At 49.0% G+C, this 24,101-nt stretch overlaps 1 protein-coding gene across 4 annotated transcripts in view; it reads left to right on the top strand.

The window, feature by feature from the left end:
* SMOC2 (SPARC related modular calcium binding 2) overlaps nt 1-24,101 on the top strand; it is a 225,152-nt gene that overhangs the window by 166,080 nt on the left and 34,971 nt on the right. For all 4 annotated transcript variants that reach the window (XM_024357524.3, XM_024357523.3, XM_016956668.4 and 1 more), the window contains exon 9: nt 1,650-1,732. In XM_024357524.3, coding sequence (XP_024213292.1) covers nt 1,650-1,732 — 83 coding nt within the window. The remainder of the gene's footprint in view (nt 1-1,649; nt 1,733-24,101) is intronic.

Here is a 24,101-nt window from a genome sequence, read left to right on the forward strand (position 1 = left end):
GGTCTGCGTGGGAGGGGTCTCCTCCTTGCCCTACACCCAGGACAAGGATAAAACCCAGGCAAAGCAGGCCTTGGTCAAGGGCTGCTGAACGGCATGCATATGGCAGTGTTTATGAGCTGTTTACCGGATTTGAATCTGACACCCTTAGGGACAGGCACCCTGATTCCCACTGCCAATTCAGTAGTACCACAGAGCCACTTGCTCCCACGAGCTCTGCAACCGCAGCAGCCAGGGCACCTGCCCTCTTGGATGTCAGCCCTGTCTGCTCAGGACTTAACCTGCAGTTTGTCATTGATGCTAAGTGGGACCAGAGAGTCGGTTTTTTTTTTTAACACTGAGGCAGACTTTCGTAGCTTCACGAGGTGGACTGGAAATGAGTTGGCCTTTGATGCTACAGGAATCTAAATCCTGAAGTCCTTTGCATCCTTTCCTTGGGCGGGGTGGGGGTAGTGGTCACACCCTCTGTCCTCGTGCACACACTCCTGCTCTAAGGAAACAACCCAAGTGCTTCCTCCATCCAACCCTGCAATGGGAGGAGGGGGCGGTGTGGGCGCTGCTCCATCCAACCCTGCAACGGGAGGAGGGGGCGGTGTGGACGCTGCTCCATATAACCCTGCAACGGGAGGAGGGGGAGGTGTGGGCGCTGCTCCATATAACCCTGCAACGGGAGGAGGGGGAGGTGTGGGCGCTGCTCCATCCAACCCTGCAACGGGAGGAGGGGGAGGTGTGGGCGCTGCTCCATCCAACCCTGCAACGGGAGGAGGGGGAGGTGTGGGCGCTGCTCCATCCAAGCCTGCAACGGGAGGAGGGGGAGGTGTGGGCGCTGCTCCATCCAACCCTGCAACGGGAGGAGGGGGAGGTGTGGGCGCTGCTCCATATAACCCTGCAACGGGAGGAGGGGGCGGTGTGGGCGCTGCTCCATATAACCCTGCAACGGGAGGAGGGGGCGGTGTGGGCGCTGCTCCATCCAACCCTGCAACGGGAGGAGGGGGCGGTGTGGGCGCTGCTCCATCCAACCCTGCAACGGGAGGAGGGGGAGGTGTGGGCGCTGCTCCATATAACCCTGCAACGGGAGGAGGGGGCGGTGTGGGCGCTGCTCCATATAACCCTGCAACGGGAGGAGGGGGCGGTGTGGGCGCTGCTCCATCCAACCCTGCAACGGGAGGAGGGGGAGGTGTGGGCGCTGCTCCATATAACCCTGCAACGGGAGGAGGGGGAGGTGTGGGCGCTGCTCCATCTAACCCTGCAACGGGAGGAGGGGGCGGTGTGGGCGCTGCTCCATCCAACCCTGCAACGGGAGGGTGTGGGCGGGCGCTGCTCCATCCAACCCTGCAACGGGAGGAGGGGGCGGTGTGGGCGCTTGGCAGCTGCTAGATGAGACTCATTTCAGAGACGGGATGGAGAGACGGCCCTGCTGTGTGATTGAAGTCACAGTGTGCTTCTTCCTACTGACTGCAAGCAATAGCTTTCTATGCCAAATGTCCACAAAGGTGGCAGAAAGGAGTGAGGAGGTCATGGGTGTCATAGCATGAGAGCCACAGGTCATGGTGTATGCTGGGGTAGGACACTCCAGAAATGGAAGACAAACCACAGCCGGTCTCAAGCCCGTTGTTTTCTCTCTCCTTCCCCTGCCTTCCCCCTGCCCATAGGTACGAGCAGCCGAAATGTGACAACACAGCCAGGGCCCACCCAGCCAAAGCCCGGGACCTGTACAAGGGCCGCCAGCTACAAGGTGAGCAGCACCCGCGAGTGTGGCCCGAATCCACAGGCCCCACCATGCAGTTTCTTGCAAATTTGGAATGAAAAAGACTTTATCTGACTCTGTTTCCCAGGGGGCCTGTCTGACTCTGAGGCCTCCTACCTCCTTGCAGAGGGCCCTGAGTCCAGGCAGGGAGACAGGGGGCCAGGAGCCCACATGGGGAGCACCTGGGGGGCTTCCTCCCTGCTGCTGTGTATGGAAGGTCAGACATGGAAGAAAAAGAAAGGGCCCCTCACAAATCAGATCAGTACACAGCACCCCAACCTCTCTAGATGCTCCTGAACCCCACAGCCCAAAGAACCCTTTATTCATTCTACCTACATTTCACTGTCACTTTCTGATATTCCTTTTGCACTGAATCAACAGTTCATGAAGCTAAAGTTTAGGTTTTAAGAAAACATGAGTTGAAAGTATGTATTGAGTTTAATTACAAAGAAATATTGGAATGAAACAGAGGTGAATTAAAATTTATAATAATTGAAAAATGCAGTCACAAAAAGACGTCATGGGGTGAATTTGATATCATTAAGAAGCTTCAAAGCTACTTGCCATTTGTTTCATTTTGATCTTTTTTTCTCTAAATATCTCCAGATTGTGTATGTTTAACCAACGTCTCAGAGACATGAAAATCACACTACAGCATACTTTGTTTAGAGTGCGTGCTTGATCTTGTCTCACACAGAAACCGGATGAATTCCGGATGAGTAAACTTTTGTGCTTCCTCTACTATTTGTGCTGTCATTGGTAGAAAGGTTTTAAATTGTAAAAAGTAAAGATGTTCGGCTTATAAATGAGGACAGGGTAGAGCAGAATATCCACAGTCTGTACATTTTTCATTGCTACGTGTTCATAGCGATTCCACAACATGAGTAACGAGAATGGTTGACACAGGGAAGCAGAGTGCGGAACGTGGTTCCGGGGACACACAGCACGGCTATTCTGCCAGCTCTTGGTAAACACCGTGCAGCTCACTGGCCTGGCTTGTTAGGAACTGTCTTTGTCTTAGTTCTTCATGGTTTCCCAGCCGTGTACCTCCCCAGTGTCTTCCTTGTGAGGCAGGTTTGAGGAATCTGTTGGTTCTAGTAATTTTTTTTTAATGAGAGTATGGTCCTTGTGTGAGCAATCAACTTGCTTTCTGTTGAATGAATCAGCTTCTTTCTGGATCTCGCAGGTGAGGGTGTGGGAAGAGATCATGATGGTGCAAACACACCCGTCCGTGTGCACGCCTAGTGAAGGGTGTTTTGCCTTTGACCCCGTGTCTGCAGGCTGTGCTCAGCTGCTGGCTGAATTCCATCCCCCTGATGGCCCTGTCAGGAGGGAGTTCTCCTCCTCCATTATCTGGTGTCATCTCTTGTCTCTGAAGTCCGATTTTAATATTGGTGGGCAAGATGTTTCCTTAAAAGATGTAATGAACTTCTCACATGCTTGCTGCATGGAAAGCCCTCAATAAATGTTTCCTGGTTTTGGTTGGTCTTGACCTTGTCACATACACTTCAATCTGTCTTTTGCCCCTAGTGTACTTCTTGAAGGGTCCAAGACTCTTAACTTATTTTTTTTTCGATAGCACAAAGTTGCATCACTTCTAAGCCAAGCTGCACTGTGGTCTTCACACAGGTGATACGAGTGCAATTTATGGAAGTCAGTTTCGCTTCTCATTGGTAAAAGGGACAGTGACAGAGGCTGGCTTCTGCTGCCTCTCAGGAGTGCACGTGGCAGGAAGACCTTTTCATGGTGGAATCTAATCTGTTACACTCTAGACCCAGACTATTGATTTAAAGATGACACAGTCATTTGTCCAGTGAGAACAACTGGTCCTTGATATTGAGAAACATTATGTCATTGTCTTCTCTGAGTGTCAGAGGTGCCATTTGGAGATACAGCATCCCACACTGTGAGGATGGGCACGTCAGAAACCATGCTCCTCTCTGCTAAAACGGGAGGAGAAGGATGGTTAGATGCTCACGATGAAGACGGCGTTTCCTTGCCCACACCTCAGACGAAAACCAGATTGCTGAGGCATCGAAGCCACGTGACGCAAACTGTGCAAAGATCAGCTTGTGCTGTTGCCGTAGATGTTTGGGAGTGCGCTGTTCATGACCACTTAATTATTTTGATTATTTGGAGATAATTATCCTTATTAGGAAAAAACAAGTAGGTCTTAAAATAGCTCCAGGATAGAGGCTGTTCCTGGTAGAGAGGAGAAACCTATTTCCAAAATAACACAGCAGCATTTGAGTAGGAAGATCCTTCAGGTCCCATGCAGGCTGATGTATTTTATTCTTAAAAGGTACTGTTTCCTTTTGAAGTTGCTTTTCTAAGGTTTTGCTAGTGAAGGTCCTTTATTTTCCATGTAAAGCTGATAATATTTTCACACAAAATTCACTTGTTTGGGGTGAGCAGTTGATTTGTCACCAAATACTTATTCACATCTTATGTAGGACAGTTAGCAGGTGTGTGGCAGCAAACGATCATTGAGTCTTTGGAGGCCATCATTTTATTATATGGCACAAGAGATCTAGGTCCGGCTTAAGGGGCTACATAGTGACGACTGGGTCACCGTTTTGGCTTTTGAAGGTCTTCTTTCATTGCGTAGGTTTCCTCCTGGGACTATTGCATCCTCTGTAGCAGAAATTCTAAAAAGAGGCACAAAAGCACACCTTCTTAAACCACACCTTCCTAAACCAGATGTTCTTAAACCACACCTTCCTAAACCACTCCCTCCTAAACCAGATCTTCTTAAACCAGACCTTCTTAAACCACACCTTAAACTGCACTTTCTTAAACCACACCTTCTTAAACCAGACCTTCCTAAACCACCCCTTCCTAAACCAGATCTTCTTAAACCACTCCTTCTTAAACCACACCTTCTTAAACTATGCCTTCTTAAACCACACCTTCTTCTTGGACAGGTTCATCTCACTTTATTTTGCCCTGGCATCTCTGATCATACTCTGGTTGGTGTTTTAAATAACAGGGTTACTCTGTCTTTCCAGCCTCCCCAGCCCCCTGACATCCTCCCAGGTCCTCTTGTGAAGCTGGAGAACCAGGCACTTGCATTGAGCTCTGGCTCTTGTGTCGAGGCCGTGGTGTGTCTGTTGGGCCCTATGTGGCTCCCGTGTCAGGCCTGGCTGTGGCTCCCATGTCTGGCCCTCCTCTGGTTCCCATGTCCGGGACCCACCGTGGCTCCCGTGTCAGGCCTGGCTGTGGCTCTCTTGTCAGGCCCTGACGTGGCTCCCGTATCTGAGCCTTCCTGGAATTCTTCCCTCTGCTTGAGCTGCATCTCTCTTAGCTCCTGTGCCTCCCACACATCCTTCAGGATGGCTTCCTCAGGATGCCCAGGCGGCCAGCCACTCACATGCACTTGTCCAGCATGTTCCCACCTGTTGGGGCACAGCGTGTGGTGTGGGTGTGAACTCTGCCCCGTGCCTCACAGGGTCCCTGGGGAGGTGGAGACTGCACCTCCATGTTCCCGGCATCCACAAGGTGGAACGAAGGACGTAGGCAGTTTTCTTTTCCTATTAGAAGACTTTTTGGCTAAGTGATACTGGTAAGCTTTGACTTACTAGCCATGTGGTTTTGCTTATCTAGGGCCCCGCAGCACTGGTCTTGAATGGGCTTTCCAGTGTGGGGAGAGGGTGACCCCAGCCTTTACCTGAAGAGCGGCGCTGGGTTCGTGATCTCCATTGGGGAGAGGGTGACCGCAGCCTTTACTCAAACAGCAGCACTGGGTTCGTGATCTCCATCAGGGGAGAGGGTGACCCCAGCCTTTACTCAAACAGCAGCGCTGGGTTCATGATCTCCATCGGGGAGAGGGTGACCGCAGCCTTTACTCAAACAGCAGCACTGGGTTCGTGATCTCCATCAGGGGAGAGGGTGACCCCAGCCTTTACTCAAACAGCAGCGCTGGGTTCGTGATCTCCATCAGTCCTCCTGCTCAGTGAGAGGGGAAAGAGCCAGCACAGTCCCTTGTTCACCTCAGCTGTGGCTCCAGCTCCATTTCTGATTCAGGCTCCTAGGCCCTCGGCGCGGCAACGCAAGAGGCCATCGGCACAACCTTGGCAGAGAGGAGATGCAGGCGAAAGACAGAGGTGCAGGGAGATGCACCTGTCCAGAGCAGAGCAGGCCCAGTCACCGGCGGGTTCAGGGCAGGAGCATCAGCCGAGGAGAGTTGGCTCAAAAACTTACAATGGAGACTTTGATCTAAAGTGAAGTCAAAATAAGTGATTTCATGGCCTAGAGTGCAGGGCTTCCTCTCACCTTTCCTGATCATGCAATTGTGTCTTTCACTCTCAGATATGGTTTTCTGGCTGACTGTCATTCTCAGGACCAATCTTAGTCGAATGAGCAGACTGGCTTTCCTCTGGGAGTTGCTTCATTTCAGTCTGCACTGGTGAGGAACGCTCCCGTTTTTGTCATTGTGACGATCTGCGCTGCGTGCAGTCTGATCTCACTCTCAGGCACTGTGGTCCAGGCAACCCCAAAGGCAGCACAGGAGCTGGGCCCTGGGGGTCAGGAAGATGCAGGGGAAGTCTGACGCATCCAGGGAGCCATTCCTTCCTCCACCAGCTCAGGTGAAAACAGCACTGTCTTTCTGTGGGTGTCCTGATGTTGGTGGTTCAGCAATGGCACCAGCGTGAGGACAAAGCGGGTGGCATGAGGAGCCCCTCGGGGAGCCTGGGCATGGCCCCTCTGTTACTGGCCCGTTCCCCAAGCCAGGGTCCTCTCTTGGGTCCCCAGAGCTCCTCCGCCTGGCACACAGTCTAGGAAATGATCTTTATTTTGGTCAAACAGCCTCTCACCCAAGTGTTTCTGGAAGCTCTGTGGACCCAGCAGACTTCATGAATGGTCAAGGCCTCTCCCTAAAGGGCACGGCACAGGGCCTCTTCACACCTACAGCCAGCACAGGGCCTCTTTACACCTACAGCCAGCACAGGGGGCCTCTTCACACCTACAGCCAGCACATGGAGCCTCTTCACACCTACAGCCAGCACAGGGCCTCTTCACACCTACAGCCAGCACAGGGGGCCTGTTCACACCTACAGCCAGCACAGGGGGCCTGTTCACACCTACAGCCAGCACAGGGGGCCTGTTCACACCCACAGCCAGCACAGGGCCTCTTCACACCTACAGCCAGCACAGGGCCTCTTCACACCTACAGCCAGCACAGGGGGCCTCTTCTCCTACAGCCAGCACAGGGCCTCTTCACACCTACAGCCAGCACAGGGCCTCTTCACACCTACAGCCACCACAGGGCCTCTTCACACCTACAGCCAGCACAGGGGGCCTCTTCACACCTACAGCCAGCACAGGGCCTCTTCACACCTACAGCCAGCACAGGGGGCCTCTTCACACCTACAGCCAGCACAGGGCCTCTTCACACCTACAGCCAGCACAGGGGGCCTCTTCACACCTACAGCCAGCACAGGGCCTCTTCACACCTACAGCCAGCACAGGGGGCCTGTTCACACCTACAGCCAGCACAGGGGGCCTCTTCACACCTACAGCCAGCACAGGGCCTCTTCACACCTACAGCCAGCACAGGGCCTCTTCACACCTACAGCCACCACAGGGGGCCTCTTCACGCCTACAGCCACCACAGGGTCTCTTCACACCTACAGCCAGCACAGGGGGCCTCTTCACACCTACAGCCAGCACAGGGGGCCTCTTCACACCTACAGCCAGCACAGGGCCTCTTCACATCTACAGCCAGCACAGGACCTCTTCACACCTACAGCCAGCACAGGGCCTCTTTATACCTACAGCCAGCACAGGGCCTCTTCACACCTACAGCCAGCACAGGGTCTCTTCACATCTACAGCCAGGAGCATCTTTTTTCTTGGGGCCCCAAGCAATTGCTGGCGTAATTATAGTCTTTGACTCATGTAGAAACCTTAGAGGCAGCCTCTGGATTTTTCAAACACGATTTTAGCACTATTCTAATTTTTTTCAAGATTAATTATGGTTTTCTGAGAGAGCATAAAATGATCCTTACCTTTCCCTAAGTGGAGCTTAGGACATTTTCCAAAAGGCAATTAGACCAGGAGCAACACGTTCCTGCCAGGTATCATGTGACATGTAAGGACCTCAGTGTTTACCTTTTCTACAAAGCAGACAGAAGCCGGCCAGGACCTCGCTTGGCAGCCTTTAAGAGCCTCACAAAAGTGACACGAGGTGTCAATATTCTGCCCACTAAAAATGTCAACTTCTGTGATCCCTGCTGTCAGATCAAAGACTGAATTTACAGACACGAGTCTTCTAAATTTTAGCTGAGCTGGGAACAAAGCTTCAGGCTTTAGAAACATACTACTGCAGTTCTGGGGATGTGAGTAGTTAGGTGAGCTATCTGCACTCTGTGTCCATACAGGCTCACGCCAGAACCAGCTGCTCAGGGCACAGGCTCAGACTCTCCGTGACCCATGAGGCTGGGACGAGGACTGGGTGTTGAGGAGGCTGGGATGCGAGGCTGTCTGTGAGAGAGGATTTTTAACCTGGCATTCTGCTTTTGAGAGCTGTCTGGTGGCATGATACCTAAAGAACATCAACTCAGCCTCATGGGTAGGGGTGGGGAGTCCCAGATACCGCAAGAGACGGTTCCACACGGCACCACTTGGAAGAGAGAGCTGAATCTACATTATTTTATTTTTTGACCACTAAGTTTGATGTCTAAATATGAAATTTGCACATGAATAAGATTAGTAACACTTTTGAAGAAAATCGCAGTTTTTAGGAAGCGTAACAGTGAAATGGACCATTAAATCAGTTTTATTGAGAAAAGACTGCTGCAAATAAAAACTCAGAAAAATCACACATATAATTGCCATCCCAGAGGCGTCATAAGACAGGAAGAGCAGGGACAAGGGGTGCCAAGGAGTCAAGAGGTTGGGAAAAGGTGGTTTTCAAGAACCGGTGTCTGTGGAGCATCCCGAGATGCCGCTGCACCGCGGGGGGGTTGCAGGGAGCTCCTCCAGCAGCTGAGGGAGCCCGCGCAGGTGCAGGGACACAGGTGAAGTGAGCGTTTCACTCAGCACTTGCCTTTTCTCCTGGGAAAGAAAGGGGACAGGATGCACCCTGCAGAAGGCACAGGAGAGATGAGAACTAAGAAGGAGTGATATGGCTACTCTTGCAGCAAGGCCAGCAGAATTCTCAGTGGGATTTTATTACAATATTTCTTTTGGCTGATATTTTGTCTTCATGTTTGAGAGTGAGGAGACATTGGAGAAGGTTTGGGGGAATGTGGGAATTCATCATTCTCAAAAAAACAAGAACAGGAAAAGAGAAATTAAATAAACAAAGGCGTTTTATTTTCCTCAACATGTAGAGGAAAGACTAACAAATGTCTAATTATGTACAGGAGGGTGCTGGGCGCTTTTTCTGTTTATTAATTGGTACTTCAACAGCTGAGTGTGAATAACCGAGCAGGGTGGCTATTTCTCACCGACGTGGCTGAGCAGGAGCTTTTTCTCACACACGAGGACGGGTCTCCCAGGGGCCCAGGGCACTGCATTCGTGGACTCTGAAGACGGGACAGGAAGCTGGAGCTATGGTTTCTCCCACGACCTTTCAAGCAAAAGTTTAGGACTCTGATGGGCCGGGGCACTCCGCTCTTGTTCCGCACTCACATCCGCTTGGACAAGTCCTGTCTCCGCTCCAAGCCCTCTTGCATCTCGCTGGCTGCCCCACTGCTTCCTCCAGGCGAGTTTCCAAATAGACTGTAAGTAGATTCTGATCCCCATGCATGCAGCAAGAAGAGGTGTCTGGAAACCCCAGATCTGGCCTGTATTGCTTCCCATCATCAGGGTCTCCTGGCTCCAGATTAAATGTGAACTGCTTGTTGTGACCGATGAGGCCCCTCCTGGCCTTACCCCAGTGCATTTTCTGTTTTCTTCTCTCCGCCATGCATGGGACTGTGTCTCGCCTGATTGGATGGCCTGCTTGGAGAGGCGGGGGTCGCGTCCAGCACCTCGCTGAGGGGCCACGCCTCCAGCACACAGGACACAGGTCATTTCCCTGAGAGGCATGCTGACATGGATTGCCAGGTTTATGGGGTCTGCCAGGGATAAAATAATCTGAGATTTTTAATCCACCCATTTATTTCCCATCCAAGAAAACAGATCTGTCCTATGGCGTGTTATTAGCCGCAAGGCTGGCTGCATGGGAGTGGCCTGGACCATCGCCCCAGGGCCCAGTGCTCCAATAGGACCCTCGGTTTATTGCTGTGCTATCACCACTATGAAATAATTAATTTTTAAACGCGAGGCCTCCGTGCTCCATTTTGCACTGGGCCCTACAAACAAGCCGATCATGATTAGTAACAACACACAGCTTGCAATTCACTGGGCATCCAATGGCAAAGAGCCGGCGTAGTGGCATTAAGAGGCGAGTCAAGGAGAGGCGGGTAGTGGCATTAAGAGGCGAGTCAAGGAGAGGCGGGTAGAGGCATTAAGAGGAGAGTGGAGGAGAGGCGGGTAGTGGCATTAGGAGAGTCGAGGAGAGGTGGGTAGTGGCATTAAAACAAGAGTCGAGAGGTGGGTAGCGGCATTAAGAGGATAGTTGAGGAGAGGCAGGTAGTGGCATTAAGAGGCGAGTCAAGGAGAGGTGGTAAAAGAGTTAAGGCAAGGCCAGGGAATGATGATGGAAGGGCTAGGAATGTCCCGCATGGGGTGAGCACAGATGCAGACAGGAAGACGGTGTGCTCAGGACGTCAGTAGCCCAGCTTAGGCGATGGGGAAGGTGACATCGTCTCCTGCAGGGACTATGGGCTCTCGACGCAGCAGGCACACAGGCATCCGGTCTGGGAGAGACAGCGATGGCAGGAAAGATGGAGTGCCCTTCAGTCACTACTCCACAGACTCCACTAAACTAGGAACCAATTTCTGAAATTACGGGCTTCATTTTATTTGTTTATTCAATATAATAGGACAATAAATATCTTAATCTTAAAATACCCAGGAATTTGCTAGATTATCAGAGAACCAAGTGTTAGATGACCTATGACCTGACACAAAATGACCCTCAGTACAGATCAGAGAACTTGAGTTCTGAGCAGCGCCGGTGACCGCAACAGCACATTGTTAAGTTATTTTAGAAGCAATGTGGCTTGTTTTCGTTTATGGTTTCCTTTAGAGCCAGATTTTTAAAGATAAAGTGCCATTTAAAAAATTCCCAAAGACAGCAGGGAGCATTCTGAACGACAACAGGACAGTCAGCTCTGGCCAGTTTAGCCTGCGTTACTTTGAAAGTTATGATTATGCAGAAGAGAGATGGAATAAAGTTTAGATTTACGTTCATCATGAAAAAGGCATCTGCCAGACAAATTAATAATGTAAGCAATATTTCAGAGACAGTTTAAATAACTTGAGAACAAACTGGTCTCCAACACTATCAAATATATTAAATTAATTTCTAAACAATTGTTATTCTATTGCAAATAATTCCTAACTCTATTAAAGCAGTTTATCCTAAATGATTAACTACTTTAAAAGCCTTCCAAGTATGGTATACACTTAAAAATAACAAGTATGCTTTTAACTGGCCTACAGTGGTTAGTTTAGACTTCCCTCCTATCTTTTCTGAATTGATTGAGGCTCTACCATAATCAAATTAAAACCTCCTATAATGCAAGTCTCACTTACTTCCTGTTTGCCGCTGACTCAGGCAGGAAACCACCGTGGCACTCCTGAAAGCGCCCTTCTTTCTCAGAGGCTGTGCACTTCAGGTGAGACCACAGTGAGGCCAGTCCGGACAGAGGGGACTCTGCCTGGAGTCGGAAGGTCTCCACGGCCAGCTGTCCCTTGTGTAGCCAGTGCCTGCCATGGTTAGAAAGCCCACAGCTTCAGTTTACACGCTCTGTGTCTTGTGGCCCTTTTACTCTACGTACCGGTCATGGTCACTGTGCTCCTGCAGGCCGTTGTCCAGCTCGCTCTCAAGGTTCCTGACACACGGGCTCTGTGCTCCCTGAGGTTGGCAGTCACTGCCTTCAGGTCTTCAGATCCCCTGCACCAGGTTCCTCAGGCATGAAACACACAGCTCTACCTGCGTGTAATATTTGCCTGTGGTCTCTCCCCTCCACCAAACCAAGCAATTCAGATGCCTTGAGCGTTCTTTAGCTATCGGTATTTCATCTCTTCACTGAATCATGTTTATTGTTTTCACTTGGAAGCGCTTATCGTCCTGATTCCCCTATGTCTTTAAACCCAACGCTGGCAGAATACTAAGACTGCATGGTGCCTTCTCTGCTTTACCTTCTCATGAGAATTACAAATCCCTTTGTTTTCTAATTTTGCAAGCAAGTATTTATTACATGCCTGTTGCATAGGTGGTGCTTGCCAATGTTCTGGGAGATGCAAGTCAATAGAGATCCAGCTCCTGTACTCTGGAGCTGAGACCTGGCTGTGAGGATTGCAGGTTTATGACCCTGGGATGAATGCTCTTGAACAAGAAAGCCACCTTATTTCAGTTTGAAATATTGGGAAAATGGAGACTGATATATAGGAAAATTTTCCCTATGTCTAAAAATATTATGGTAGAATTCTTGTAAACTCTTTTCCAGACTTGTGCCAATGTCAAGAACATTTCACCCTCACCCCAGATAGCGCCCTTTGAGTCAGGGAACCGCAGACAGCATGGGCAGCACTGACACTGTGCAGAGCGAGGAGTGAACGTGAGAAATCACTTCTGCAGGAGAAATTAATTCCAAGGGGGATCAAGACAGGGAAAATCCAATTATCCAGGTTGGATATTGGCCAGAGCACTGTGGTTATTACTTCTAGAATAAAGGCAAGACTAATAGAAATGGCCCAGCTGATAGGAGCAATTGAGTTATGTTCTTCCTGATAATTCCTTAAGAATTTAATTGGACAGACTAAGGCTGCAGTGCCCTGATGCATCAGCCGCGTGTCAAACTCCTTGGACACCCTGGATGACCAACCAAGGTCGAAAACTTCTCACAACCTGGCTTGTGATGAATAACCACAGGCTATGGAAACCCCTAGGATGTTTTCTCAGACAGCATGATTTACTTTTTTTCTTAGTTCTCTTCTAACTTGTCAAATTAAGGACAATCTTTCAGAAACATCAGAGGTTTCCCTCTGACAGAGAAGGATAAATGGACTGCCCATTAGTTGTTAATTCGCTTTGAGAAATTCCTGAGATAAATTGTTCAAGTGTAAATTTCAGCAGACACACTTTAGTGTTTTGAGTTTCTGTCCTATTTATGCATCTTTTCTCTACCCTTTTCCTGATGTAATCAACTTACTTGAAATGTATAATCCCCTTATTTCCAGAGGAGAATAGTATTAGTCCCAGTGTCAGATTTCTGATTTTAAAAACGTCTCCTAAGGAACACACATTATCTGCCATGAAGTGCTACTTTTTGGAGCAGTATTTGATATGCTCTTTAAAAATGTATTTGAAGTCCATGTTTTATTTACAATTTTGCTCTGTTAAGTAGTAACCCGCTTGTACTAGTTTGTTTTCATGCTGCTATGAAGAAATACCCAAGATGGGGTAATTTATAAAGTTAAGAGGCTTAACTGATTCACAGTTCCACATGGCTGGGGAGGCCTCAGGAAACTTACAATCATGGCAGAAGGGAAAGCAAACATGTCCTTCTTCACATGGCAGCAGGAGAGAGAAGGGGAAGTGCCAGATGTTTATAAAACCATCAGATCTCACACGGACTCACTTGCTATCTGGAGAACAGCATGGGGGAAACCACCCCCATGGTCCAGTCACCTCCACCTGGTCCTACCTTTGACATGTGTAGATTATGGGGATTACAATTCAAGGTGAGATCTGGGTGGGGACACAGAGCCAAACCATATCACCACTCATTGCGTTACACAGGGGTAAAATTGTTTATTCAAAGGCAGCAGAATAGCATTGTTGTCTTTGGAATTTCTCTAATGGATTAATCTTTTTTTTTTTTTTTTCTTGAGATGGAGTCTCGCTCTGTGGCCCAGGCCGGAGTGCAGTGGCATGATCTCGGCTCACTGCAAGCTCCGCCGCCCGGGTTCACGCCATTCTTCTGCCTCAGCCTCCTGAGTAGCTGGGACTACAGGCGCCTGCCACCATGCCTGGCAAATTTTTTTGTATTTTTAGTAGAGACGGGGTTTCACCGTGTTAGCCAGGATGGTCTCGATCTCCTGACCTCATGATCCACCCGCCTCGGCCTCCCAAAGTGCTGGGATTACAGGTGTGAGCCATTGCGGCCAGCCTCTAGTGGATAAATCTTTTTGAAGCAAAGAATGGAACAAAATGAATCTTCTTCCACCATGTGGCTGCACAGGAGTATCAGAGCCTGTTCTGGCTTGGGAGGCTGCTGGATTCATGAATTGTTCATTGTTCAATTAAACTCCTTTACATTAAAAAAAAAAAAAGACAAGGATAGTCCTGTGCCTCTCCTGGTGCCCGGCAAGTCTCCCCTTTGTTCTTGCCATGGTATGTTGTGTGTTGACATTACTCTTTATTGTTTAGAGCCCTGGCTTTTCTTGCACGTACCATTTCCTGACAGGCAGCCCTAGAGTCCATGTGTGCTTGGTTTCTTCCTGACCACTTAACTAACTCAGCAGAGGTGAGACTGTTGCCGTGTCAAGAGAGTGACAAGAGCAGGGCTGCCTGTCTTGTCTTCCCACTGCTATTTCCAAGCCCTTTCCACCCTGAGATGCCATTTCTCTAATCCACACTTCCACAGAGAGCCTCCTTCACAGGGGGGAAGCTGAGGTACAAAATGCTTTACTGCAAAAGTAGATGCCTTTTGTGCCTGGTGCCTGGCGTCCATAGAAGGGACAAGGTACAGGACGTGCAAGGCCACTCTCGGAGACCGACACCATGCCCACATTTCTCCATGGAGAGGACAATCTGTAGAAAGCCGGATGCACTCGGGCTGAGTGTGGGATTGAACTTCCGAGCAGTCAGCCTTAGTGCACACTGGGAAGGGCATGCAGTGGTGTCTTTTCTGGAAGCCCCTCTGGGTAGAGGAGTTTCTGACCTCCGTAGCTCGTCCATCTGGACAGTGAGTTAGCTCTGCTGCTACATAAATTTAAGTAAGTGAGATGATCTGTTTAATTCTCTTCGTGCTCTATTGTCCAGGGTATTTCTATAGAAATGCTCTAAATATAGGAAGCCCAAGAAGTTAGTAGAGATTGAGTCAGCAAACCAAGGTCAACATGCAATACTCTAAAAGGACAGAGCAGGCTGGAGGGCTGCGGGGATTCCAGTCAGGCCCACTAAGGCATTTGGACCATGTCCTGCAAGGGTTTTGGCTGAGACGTGGATAATTAATTTTTTTTTTTTTTTTTTTTTTTTTTTGAGATGGAGTCTTGCTCTGTGACCCAGGCTGGAGTTCAGTGACATGATCTTTGCTCACTGCAACCTTCCCGGGTTCAAGCAATTCTCCCGCCTCAGCCTCCGAGTAAACTAGGACTACACACCACCCCACCTGGCTTGCTTATTTATTTATTTATTTATTTATTAGTAGAAACAGGGTTTCACCATGTTGGCTAGGCTGGTCTTGAACTCCTGACCTCAAGTGATCCACCCACCTTGGCCTCCCAAAGTGCTGGGATTACAGGCGTGAGCCACCACACCTGGCCAATAATAATTTTTTTTATTTTTAATGAATCTGGGTGCAGTGGCTCATGCCTGTAATCCCAGCAATTCAGGAAGGTGAGATGCTGGGTGGAAGGATTGCTTGAGCCAGGGAGTTCCTATCTAGTCTGGACAACATAGAGACCCCCTATCCCCCCAAAAAAATCACTTTGACAGCCTCCGGGACAGTGATTCAGAGATGCACAAGACTGGGGCAGCCAGAGTGGCTGATGCATGCTGAGGCCTGGGCTGTCGGTGCAGTGGCTGTGGGGATGACAGAGGAAGGGAGGAGGGAGAGAGGCGCGCTCACCTGCTGGAGGTCACAGAGCCGGGCGGCTGGGTGGGGCATCGCCACAGAGGAGGCTCCTGCAGCTCAGGGGCGCTTACCCGAGTGGCTGCACAGACGCACAGAAGCCCCTGACTTCCCACAGGGCTGTTCTTAGGACCAAATGGAGACAGTAGCAGGGTCAACAACCAGCACCACAACATTCAAAATGGCAAATATTTACTGAGAACTTAGACAGTGTCAGCCTAGGTGCTTTCCCTATATGAGTTCATTTACGACTCATGACAGTGCTGTGAGGAAGTGTTATTGATTTGTTCATAGATTAGTGGATTGATATTAAAGACACCACCCTCTGCAACTTAGTTTCACTCAGTGCTGTGGTGACCTATCCAACCCACGTGGAAGCTAATCTGAGCTGCATGTGAACACGCACATATTTAGACAAAGCTCGCTAGAGAAACATTGTGTACAATAAAGCACTCGTTGAAAGGCAGGCTTATGTGTGGAGTACCTTCTGCAATCTATTATTGAAGGAACTGGAAGAGAATTGTTATGAAGTTGTCCTCTCATGTAATGGAGCACAAAGACACACAGACACAGATGACAACAATACAAATTCACACACAGACAGACACATGCACACACACACTGACATACAGAAACACAGATACACATAGACACAGATGTGCACAGACACACAGAGACACAGACACAGACACCAGTACAAATTCACACACAGACACAGACGCACACACACACTGACATACAGAAACACACACATAGATACATATAGATACAGATGTACATGGACACACAGACACAGATACACAGACACAATACAGATTCACACACACTCACAGACACATGCACACAGACACACATTGACATACAGAAACACACAGACACAGGCACACTGACACACACACATTCACAGAAACACACACACACACAGATACATAAACACACATATGTACAAAGACACACAGATCCCCACACACAGACACACAGAGATAGACACAGACACACAAACACATGCACTCACACAGACACACACACCACCACCACCACCAGCACCATCTGGGTCAGATTGGAATGGGGCTCAAATTCCCAAAATGAACAGAGTGATGTGGACCCCGCCCCTGCCCCCTGGACGCTGTGAAGCGCTGCCCCCACCCTTCCTCCCAGGGGCTCCTGCTTCGCGTTTGCTCCCCAAGGTCACGAGATGCCTGGCGCTCCAGCAGTAGAAAAGCACTAGGGCTGGTGGGGCGCGTGGGTCGTCCTCACCATGAAGACCCGCATCAGCTCAGGCACTGGAGATGCAGCTTAGGATGCTGCCCCTCGGGAAGAAACACTGGATCGCAGCGCTGCAGAGTCCCCTTCCTGGAGCCTGCTGGGGTTTCAGGCCCAAGGCAGACAGCAGCTTCGATGTGGGAACGCTGGAGCAGGTTGTGAGCAGAGAGCACTGGGTCCAGCTCCTCGCTGTGCCGGAGAGGCCCGGAGAGGTTCAGGACTCGCCCAGTGTGGCCTGAAGGTCAGCTCAAATGCCCCGCGTGGCGTTCTTGGGATTCGAGTTTCTTTTTATCGTAGCATTTGCTTTTGGTGGTTTTCTTTCTCACTTGTTCTTTCTTTATTAAAACTAAATAGCATAGGCTCAAATCCAGGGAGCAAACACCTAGGCCTCCGTCTTCTGCCACGTTTTGTGCACTCGCTCTCAGAAAGCCTAATTTTTCTTTACGATTCTTCGAGGGCGTATACATAGCCAAGCCAAGTGCCTGTGTCCGTGTGAGCCCTGGGCCCCAGGAGCAAATGAAAGCAAATGTGCCTGTCCACACCCAGACCTGCTTCTTCCCTTTGCAAGAGCAGGGCAGCCGCTCCAGCTCCACCGCTGAGCCAGGAAGGCCGGCCTGTGGGCCCAGAAAAAACAAACAGACCAGCTCTGGGCTTTCTCAGCCTAGAGGCGAGGGGCCTCGGAGGAGGAAGCGAATTCCGTGGTTACGCGTTTAATTGCCTGGCAGGAGCCTTGTTGGACCCAGGAGTGAAGGTCTTGACCTGGCTCCCCTATTCTGCAGTGAGCAAGGCGATGGTTAAGACGAGAGCTGCCTTTCTAAGAAAGCTAAGAGGCCAGCACCTGTTTCCTCAGTCACTGGAGAAATTATTCAAGTAGCCCCAACGTGAAGCAGAGGTCTTGCCACATGAAGGAGGCAAGTTCCTTACACTGCTTAGGAAAAGACAGTCTACATTGTGGAGGAATTCATTCTTTTTACTTTTAGGTTATGCGGGACAGACCTGTCTCACTCCTCGCACAGACTCAAGTCTGCGCCCCCGTTTCTGCTCCCTGTGCAGAAGCAAAGTCTTCACCACTGTGGCTTGGGGTGTGAGGAAAGAAGGTGGAACAATCTGAATTCTGTTGCCAGCGTCTGTTTTTCCTCGTCAGGAATAATTGACGATGTGTGCGAGATTTCTGCAGGCACAGCTCAGATTACTTGAGGTCGTCCAGAGAAGGGGAGACAGCTGCATGTTTCTCTACGTTTTATGAAGAAATCAGAATCCATGCAGTTAACAGGAACACCTGGCCGTGGCGATTCTGCAGACAGGCCTGAGGCACTGGGGTTCCGCCGCGACACTCCACATTCTGCTGCAGCCTGCATCTCCTCTGCATCACTGTGGGCCACAAAAGGCAATGGGCTCTACTCTCTGATTATCACCCAAAGGAAGGGCTATAGGTCACTCTAAAGCCAAACATCATTTAGGAAAAGTGCGTGGCAACTTAACGCGTTCTGTTACCTAGGCCTGTGTTTAACGGCCTGTGTATCTTGGAGAGTGCGCCAGGAAGTGGCATCACTCAGATTCCAGGGGTCTTTACCAGAATTTTAGGTAACGGCTGAAGGAGATGTTGGGCTACACCTGCTTGAATTGTTTGTAGGCTGAAAATGTGGTGATAGAGACCCGGGGCTCTGACAGCCCAGTTCTCTTTTGCCTGGGTTGGCCTGGGTTGGCCTGGACCTGCTGGGAGAGTCATTCTTCTACCTGCTGTGTTTGTTTATAGGCGTCTTAGTTTATGTGATTCTCAAGACAAGGAGCTTCTCATTTAACCAGCTTCAGAGAAGAGACACACTCCAGGCCCCATAGCCTTGGAGGAGCTAGATATTTGTAAAAATCTAGCCCAAGAAAAATATGTATAGAAAATTACCATGAAACACACCCCCAGCTCCTGATAGGCCAGCATGTTGACTTTGGGTTAGCCGTGAGCTGAGTGTATTATAGACACCCATTTCTCCTCTAGTAAGACTGATTCTGCTGACTGCAGGGTTATGCCAAAGGCTGACAATTGAAGCACCTTATAAAAATTGCCCTTTGGAAAGTGTGATATTGTTTGTTGAGATTTAGGTGCGTGCACTGTTAGCTGTTATGTTAGAGGCACAGGGAAGATTTCTCTCGTTTTAATATCAGGAATTGGTATTTTATCTCCTGATTGCTTGCTCCATGCTGAGCTTTTAATTTTTATTAGATTTACCTCTTCTTTTTGTCTGTATTGCTCTCTGTGGGCAGGATGTCAGGAAGAAAAATGATGTGTTCCTTAATGAGAAAACAACTGAAAACTACAAAATCCAGTGACTCTGGTAGTTGCTCAATGTGATCCAATTCAAACAAGAAATCAATTATAAACTTCCATTCAATGGAGTGATATATTGCTTTGTCACTGGTAGATTCAAAATGGCCTTTAGCTCTGAGCCTGTGGTCCTCATCTCAGGGACAGGCAGCAAGAACTCAGTATACAGTAGGAGCCACTGTGCCCTGAGATGTGGTTGTAATCAGCCTGCACAGGGGTGGACTGTACTGCACAGCTGTGAGGGCACGTGCAAGGGATCCTTTCAAACTGTGCCTCCACTGGAAACTGAAAATTGTCAGAATTCAAATGGAGTCACTTCTGCCAAGCCCAGCTAAGCGGAGGAGAAAAGCCCACAGGAGGGGCCCTCACACACACCAGTGGGGAAAACCACAGCCTCGCACAAAGGCACTGCAGGCTCCCACGGAGAAGCCTTCTGTATGGACATCAGCCAGTGACTGCCTGTTGAACCCTGGACTAACGCCACTCTTGCCATCCATCCTTGTCAAGGAGGCGTGTTTCACAACGGCCTTCCTCACCCCACAAGCCCTTGCCTTCCTTGGCCTCCCTGGGCGTGCCTGTGGCCCCCTAGGTTTGCCATGGCTCACGGATTCTGGGGTTGCACTTCTTTGTTGATTCCCGGATAAACACACTTTGGAGAGCCTCACTTTCTGTTGATATTTTAGCTTGACAAAACAAAGGGCCTCGTCGAGACATACACTTTCTTGAAAACAAAACAGTAACATCCCGTTGTCCTCTGTGTGGCTACCTCCCAAATAAAAACCGAGGGCTGGAGAACATCGTGCTGCCATAAATTAATATCACCTGAAAAAATATAAGTAAACACTGAGCTTTAAGTGAAACACTTCGTTCCAAAGTGGAACTGGATTTCTGTTTGCTGTTACAGTGATGGTTTGTGACAGTCTGTTTAAAAGACTGTGGGCCAGGTCTCCAGACACTCTGTAGTAGATACTAAACACAGCTTCCACATTAGGAAACGGGAGTATGTAATTTGGAGAAATAGTCTAAATTGGAAAATGCGAAACTAGCAGCATGTATCCAACATAAATTATACTTTTATTTGACCAATTCCTTCTCCTAAGTCCCCACGTCTCACTCTTGTCTGCCTATTCAACATGGATTCTGGAGGACCTGCTGCAAGATTACTAAACTGTGCGTGGTACGGTAGGTGGGACTGTGCTGAAGGCACTACCTGCTCTCCGTAGATGCCTGCCTCTGAAGGCCTTTCCTTCAGTCCCTGCCTTTGAGCGTGGTGCCCCGCCGGAGAATGACCTTTAACCAGGCCATTCACTGCTGCAGAGACCACTCTTCTCGGAACACACAGTTTCCAACCTTGGGCCGGTCACGGAAGCATGGGTGGAGGGCAGTCCGGTCCCTGAGAGGGAAGGGCAGGGGGCCCGGGACATGGGCTGCGCAGGGGTTCCACCCTCCGCGTTGGCTGGCGGGCAGGCGAGGGGGACTCACGGCCTCTTTTCAGCTCTCTCTTCTCTGGGGAAAACTTGCCCTTGACAGCCCTGCTTGCTGCCTCGAGCTCCGAGAGGAGGCTTCGCAGTCGCTGGAGCAGCTGTGCTCCTGCCTTTGCTGTTCCTGGAGTTTTGTGCACACAATGTGTGACACCACTGGTTCTCCAGAAGGAGCCACCACACTGTTGTTTCCTCACTGAAGCTGCAAGCTGCAAGCCTTGGCTTCAGGGTCTCCGACAGGTCCTCGTCACCAGTTTAGGTTTAGAGACCTAAACTGGCCCCCCTGGGCATAGCCGTCTCTTATGGTCGAGATTGCAGAGATGAAATAGACTCCAGTCTCCTATAGCGCTCCCAGGCTTATTAGGAAGAGGAAATTCCCACCTAATAAATTTTGGTCAGACGGTTTGCTCTCAAAACGCTGTCTCCTGATAAGATGTTATCAATGACAATGGTGCCCAGAACTTCATTAGCAAAAATTTCGCCCCAGTCCTGTGGTCCTCTGATCTCGCCCTGCCTCCACTTGCCTTGTGATATTCTATTACCCTGTTAAGTACTTGATGTCTGTCACCCACACCTATTCGCACACTCCCTCCCCTTTTGAAAATCCCTAATAAAAACTTCCTGGTTTTTGTGGCTTGTGGGGCATCACGGATCCTACCAATGTGTGATGTCTTCCCCGGACGCCCAGCTTTAAATTTTCTCTCTTTTGTACTCTGTCCCTTTATTTCTCAAGCCGGCCGATGCTTAGGAAAAATAGAAACGAACCTACGTGAATTTCGGGGCAGATTCCCCGATACTGTCCCACAAAAGTCAGGCCTTGGAGCATCAGAGATGACCCCTCAAAGCATTTGGCAGTGTGCTGGGTTTGAAGTAGGTACACACTGGGTGCAAGAAACTTAGAGGACAGGAAAGGTTCGGCTCTGCAGGACTAGGCAATGAGTGTTCCAGAGAAAATGGGCTTTGAACTAATTTATTAACAATGAGAAAGATGTGAGTAGATGGAGAATAGATGATGTTCCTAGGAGGGTAACATGGGCTGCGCTGCAGACATGAAAACTTAAGGATTGGCAACTAATAAAACTAAGAGTACGTGCTTGGGAAAAGCTTTTCTTGAAGGAATGCAGACATTGGTTTGGTGAGCTTGTTTCTGGTTGGTTGTGTTTTCGTATTTCCTCCTCGTCTTGAAGGAATGCAGACATTGGTTTGGTGCACGTGTTTCTGGTTGGTTGTATTTTCATATTTCCTCCTCATGTTACATGTTTTCTAAGGAGGATGGAGTTTCCCATTACAGCCTTTGATTATGTGTCCAGGTGAGAAGGTGCATGAGGTCTTTCTTCAGGAATTCTCCCTGAAGAGCAGAGTGAAGGGTTCATTTCCTGCACACAGCGGCTGAAAGCTCAGCCTTCCAGACCAGGCTCATGATGATGATGATCTGGAGGAGGACAGGGCTGCTCAACCAGGGATCCGAGCAGACCCTGCATTCCACATGCAATTCCTAAAGATCCAGGCCTATCACAGTCATCACACGTGAGCTCCGTTCCCCTCACTCAGCATTTCCAGACCTGATGCTTTGTGAATATAAAATTGCATAATAATTCCCAAATCTTACAAACATCTTCATCTGAAATTTTTTCAGTGACAGGAGGTTTTTGGTCACCTGGTTGATTAATGGTTGGTTGAGTTGGTTAATATTTAATGGCCTAACTCAGGAACATCAGAAGTGACATTCATATTAACCATCCATCTCAACGGCCGGGGCTTCCTTAATTAGATCACTTTGGCCATACACAATCATAGAACAAGTCATCAGAACATAGTTGTGCCAAGAATCAACAACTTTGCTATCTTTGACAAATTTTTGTGAGATAATTGCCTTTAAAAGTACAAAACCAGAAACCATGTATGAAAATAATCACTTTCCCGTTATCAAAGGAAGTGCTTTCACTCTGGAGAGTTGATGAAATTATCTAAGCATCTGTTTTTTACTGAATAGTTTCAAATCAGTGATTACCTGATTGTTGAAAACACTGCACCTCCAGTACGTACACAACCCAGGTGCATGACTTTGGCTTCGTTGTATTTCATATTGTAGGTGTTGGCTCAATGTTGCAGCCACCATAATTTTGAGCTATGATTTTTTGAAATTTTGCTATCCAGCCTATTATAAGCTATCCTTGTGTTTATGCGATTTCTGTTTGATATACAGATGGTTAATGTCCTTCTTCATCCACGACATTGTAACTGGTTTTGGAAAAGGAGCAGGCTAAGGACAGAATTCTGTGGCTCGTCCTCAGAAGCTCCCAGAGACTGTCATCAGCCCATCCTTTTGATGCCTTTTCCCTAAAGCTATTGAACCAGATGCGAATTCGCTGACCTCTATTCAGAGATGGGGCTCCTGGGGAAGCCTTGTGGGTCCCACCCATTCCTCTCAGGTCTGCAGGTGCAGAACGGCTTCCCCCTTCCCCAGGGGTCCTTGGATCAGCTCCCAGAAGCCCCAGCTGTCTCTCCAGCTTCAAGCCACAGGAGTTCACTCTCTGTCAAGTGTTGATGAGAAACCAGGTAAACCCAATCTGCACTGCTGTTTGAGGACGTAGGGCTGAGATGACTTCATTTTCCTCCTCTGTGTCTCCTGCCAGGAATGAGTAAGGAGGTGGATACTCTGCAAAATAAACTTCGGAAAATTTGCTGTATTCAGATAATCATTTGAACCCTGAGGAATGTATACATGTGGAATGTTTTGCTATTTGAAAGCTTCAGAAACTGTATCAGACATGCCCCACCTCCCAGAGGTCCTGATCTGCATTTCCCCATTTCTTAATTTCAGTGGACAAATCCCCAGAGCTCTATAGATGGTCCAAGATATGCGGGAGGGGAGCCCAGATGAGGGCAGGGACAAGTAAGTGCTCCCTGCACATGGCTCGCTGCACACCGGCTTTGCCACATGGACTCCAGAGCTGCAAGGAAATAGGCCCTTGGCTCTCATGCACAAAGATTTGAACTATTGTAAAGAAAGAGGAAAATAAAATGTGAAAAACTTAATAATTTAAGAATTACCCCAAACAAAAAAAAATACAGAAGCTGTCACAATACAATGCTTGGCCACTTGTCATTGAGGCAGAAGAAGAAGTGAGTCCTCCTTGCAGGAGACACAGAAGGGCCAAGGGCATGGGAAAAAATAACAGAGGTCAAGGTGTGAAAGCAGGAGGGTGTTCTTGGAGCAGAGACACTGTCATTTTGGGTTTAAGTTGAGTTTTTGTACAGAGAGAGTATGTGGTTATGGCAAGGTGCTATGGTTTGGCTGTGTCCCCACCCAAATCTCATCTTGAATTGTAGTTCCCATAATCCCCATGTGTCGTGAGAGGGACCTGGTGGGAGATA

This window comes from Pan troglodytes, chromosome 5 (assembly GCF_028858775.2).
Source record: "Pan troglodytes isolate AG18354 chromosome 5, NHGRI_mPanTro3-v2.0_pri, whole genome shotgun sequence".
In the NCBI taxonomy this organism is placed as follows: domain Eukaryota; kingdom Metazoa; phylum Chordata; class Mammalia; order Primates; family Hominidae; genus Pan; species Pan troglodytes.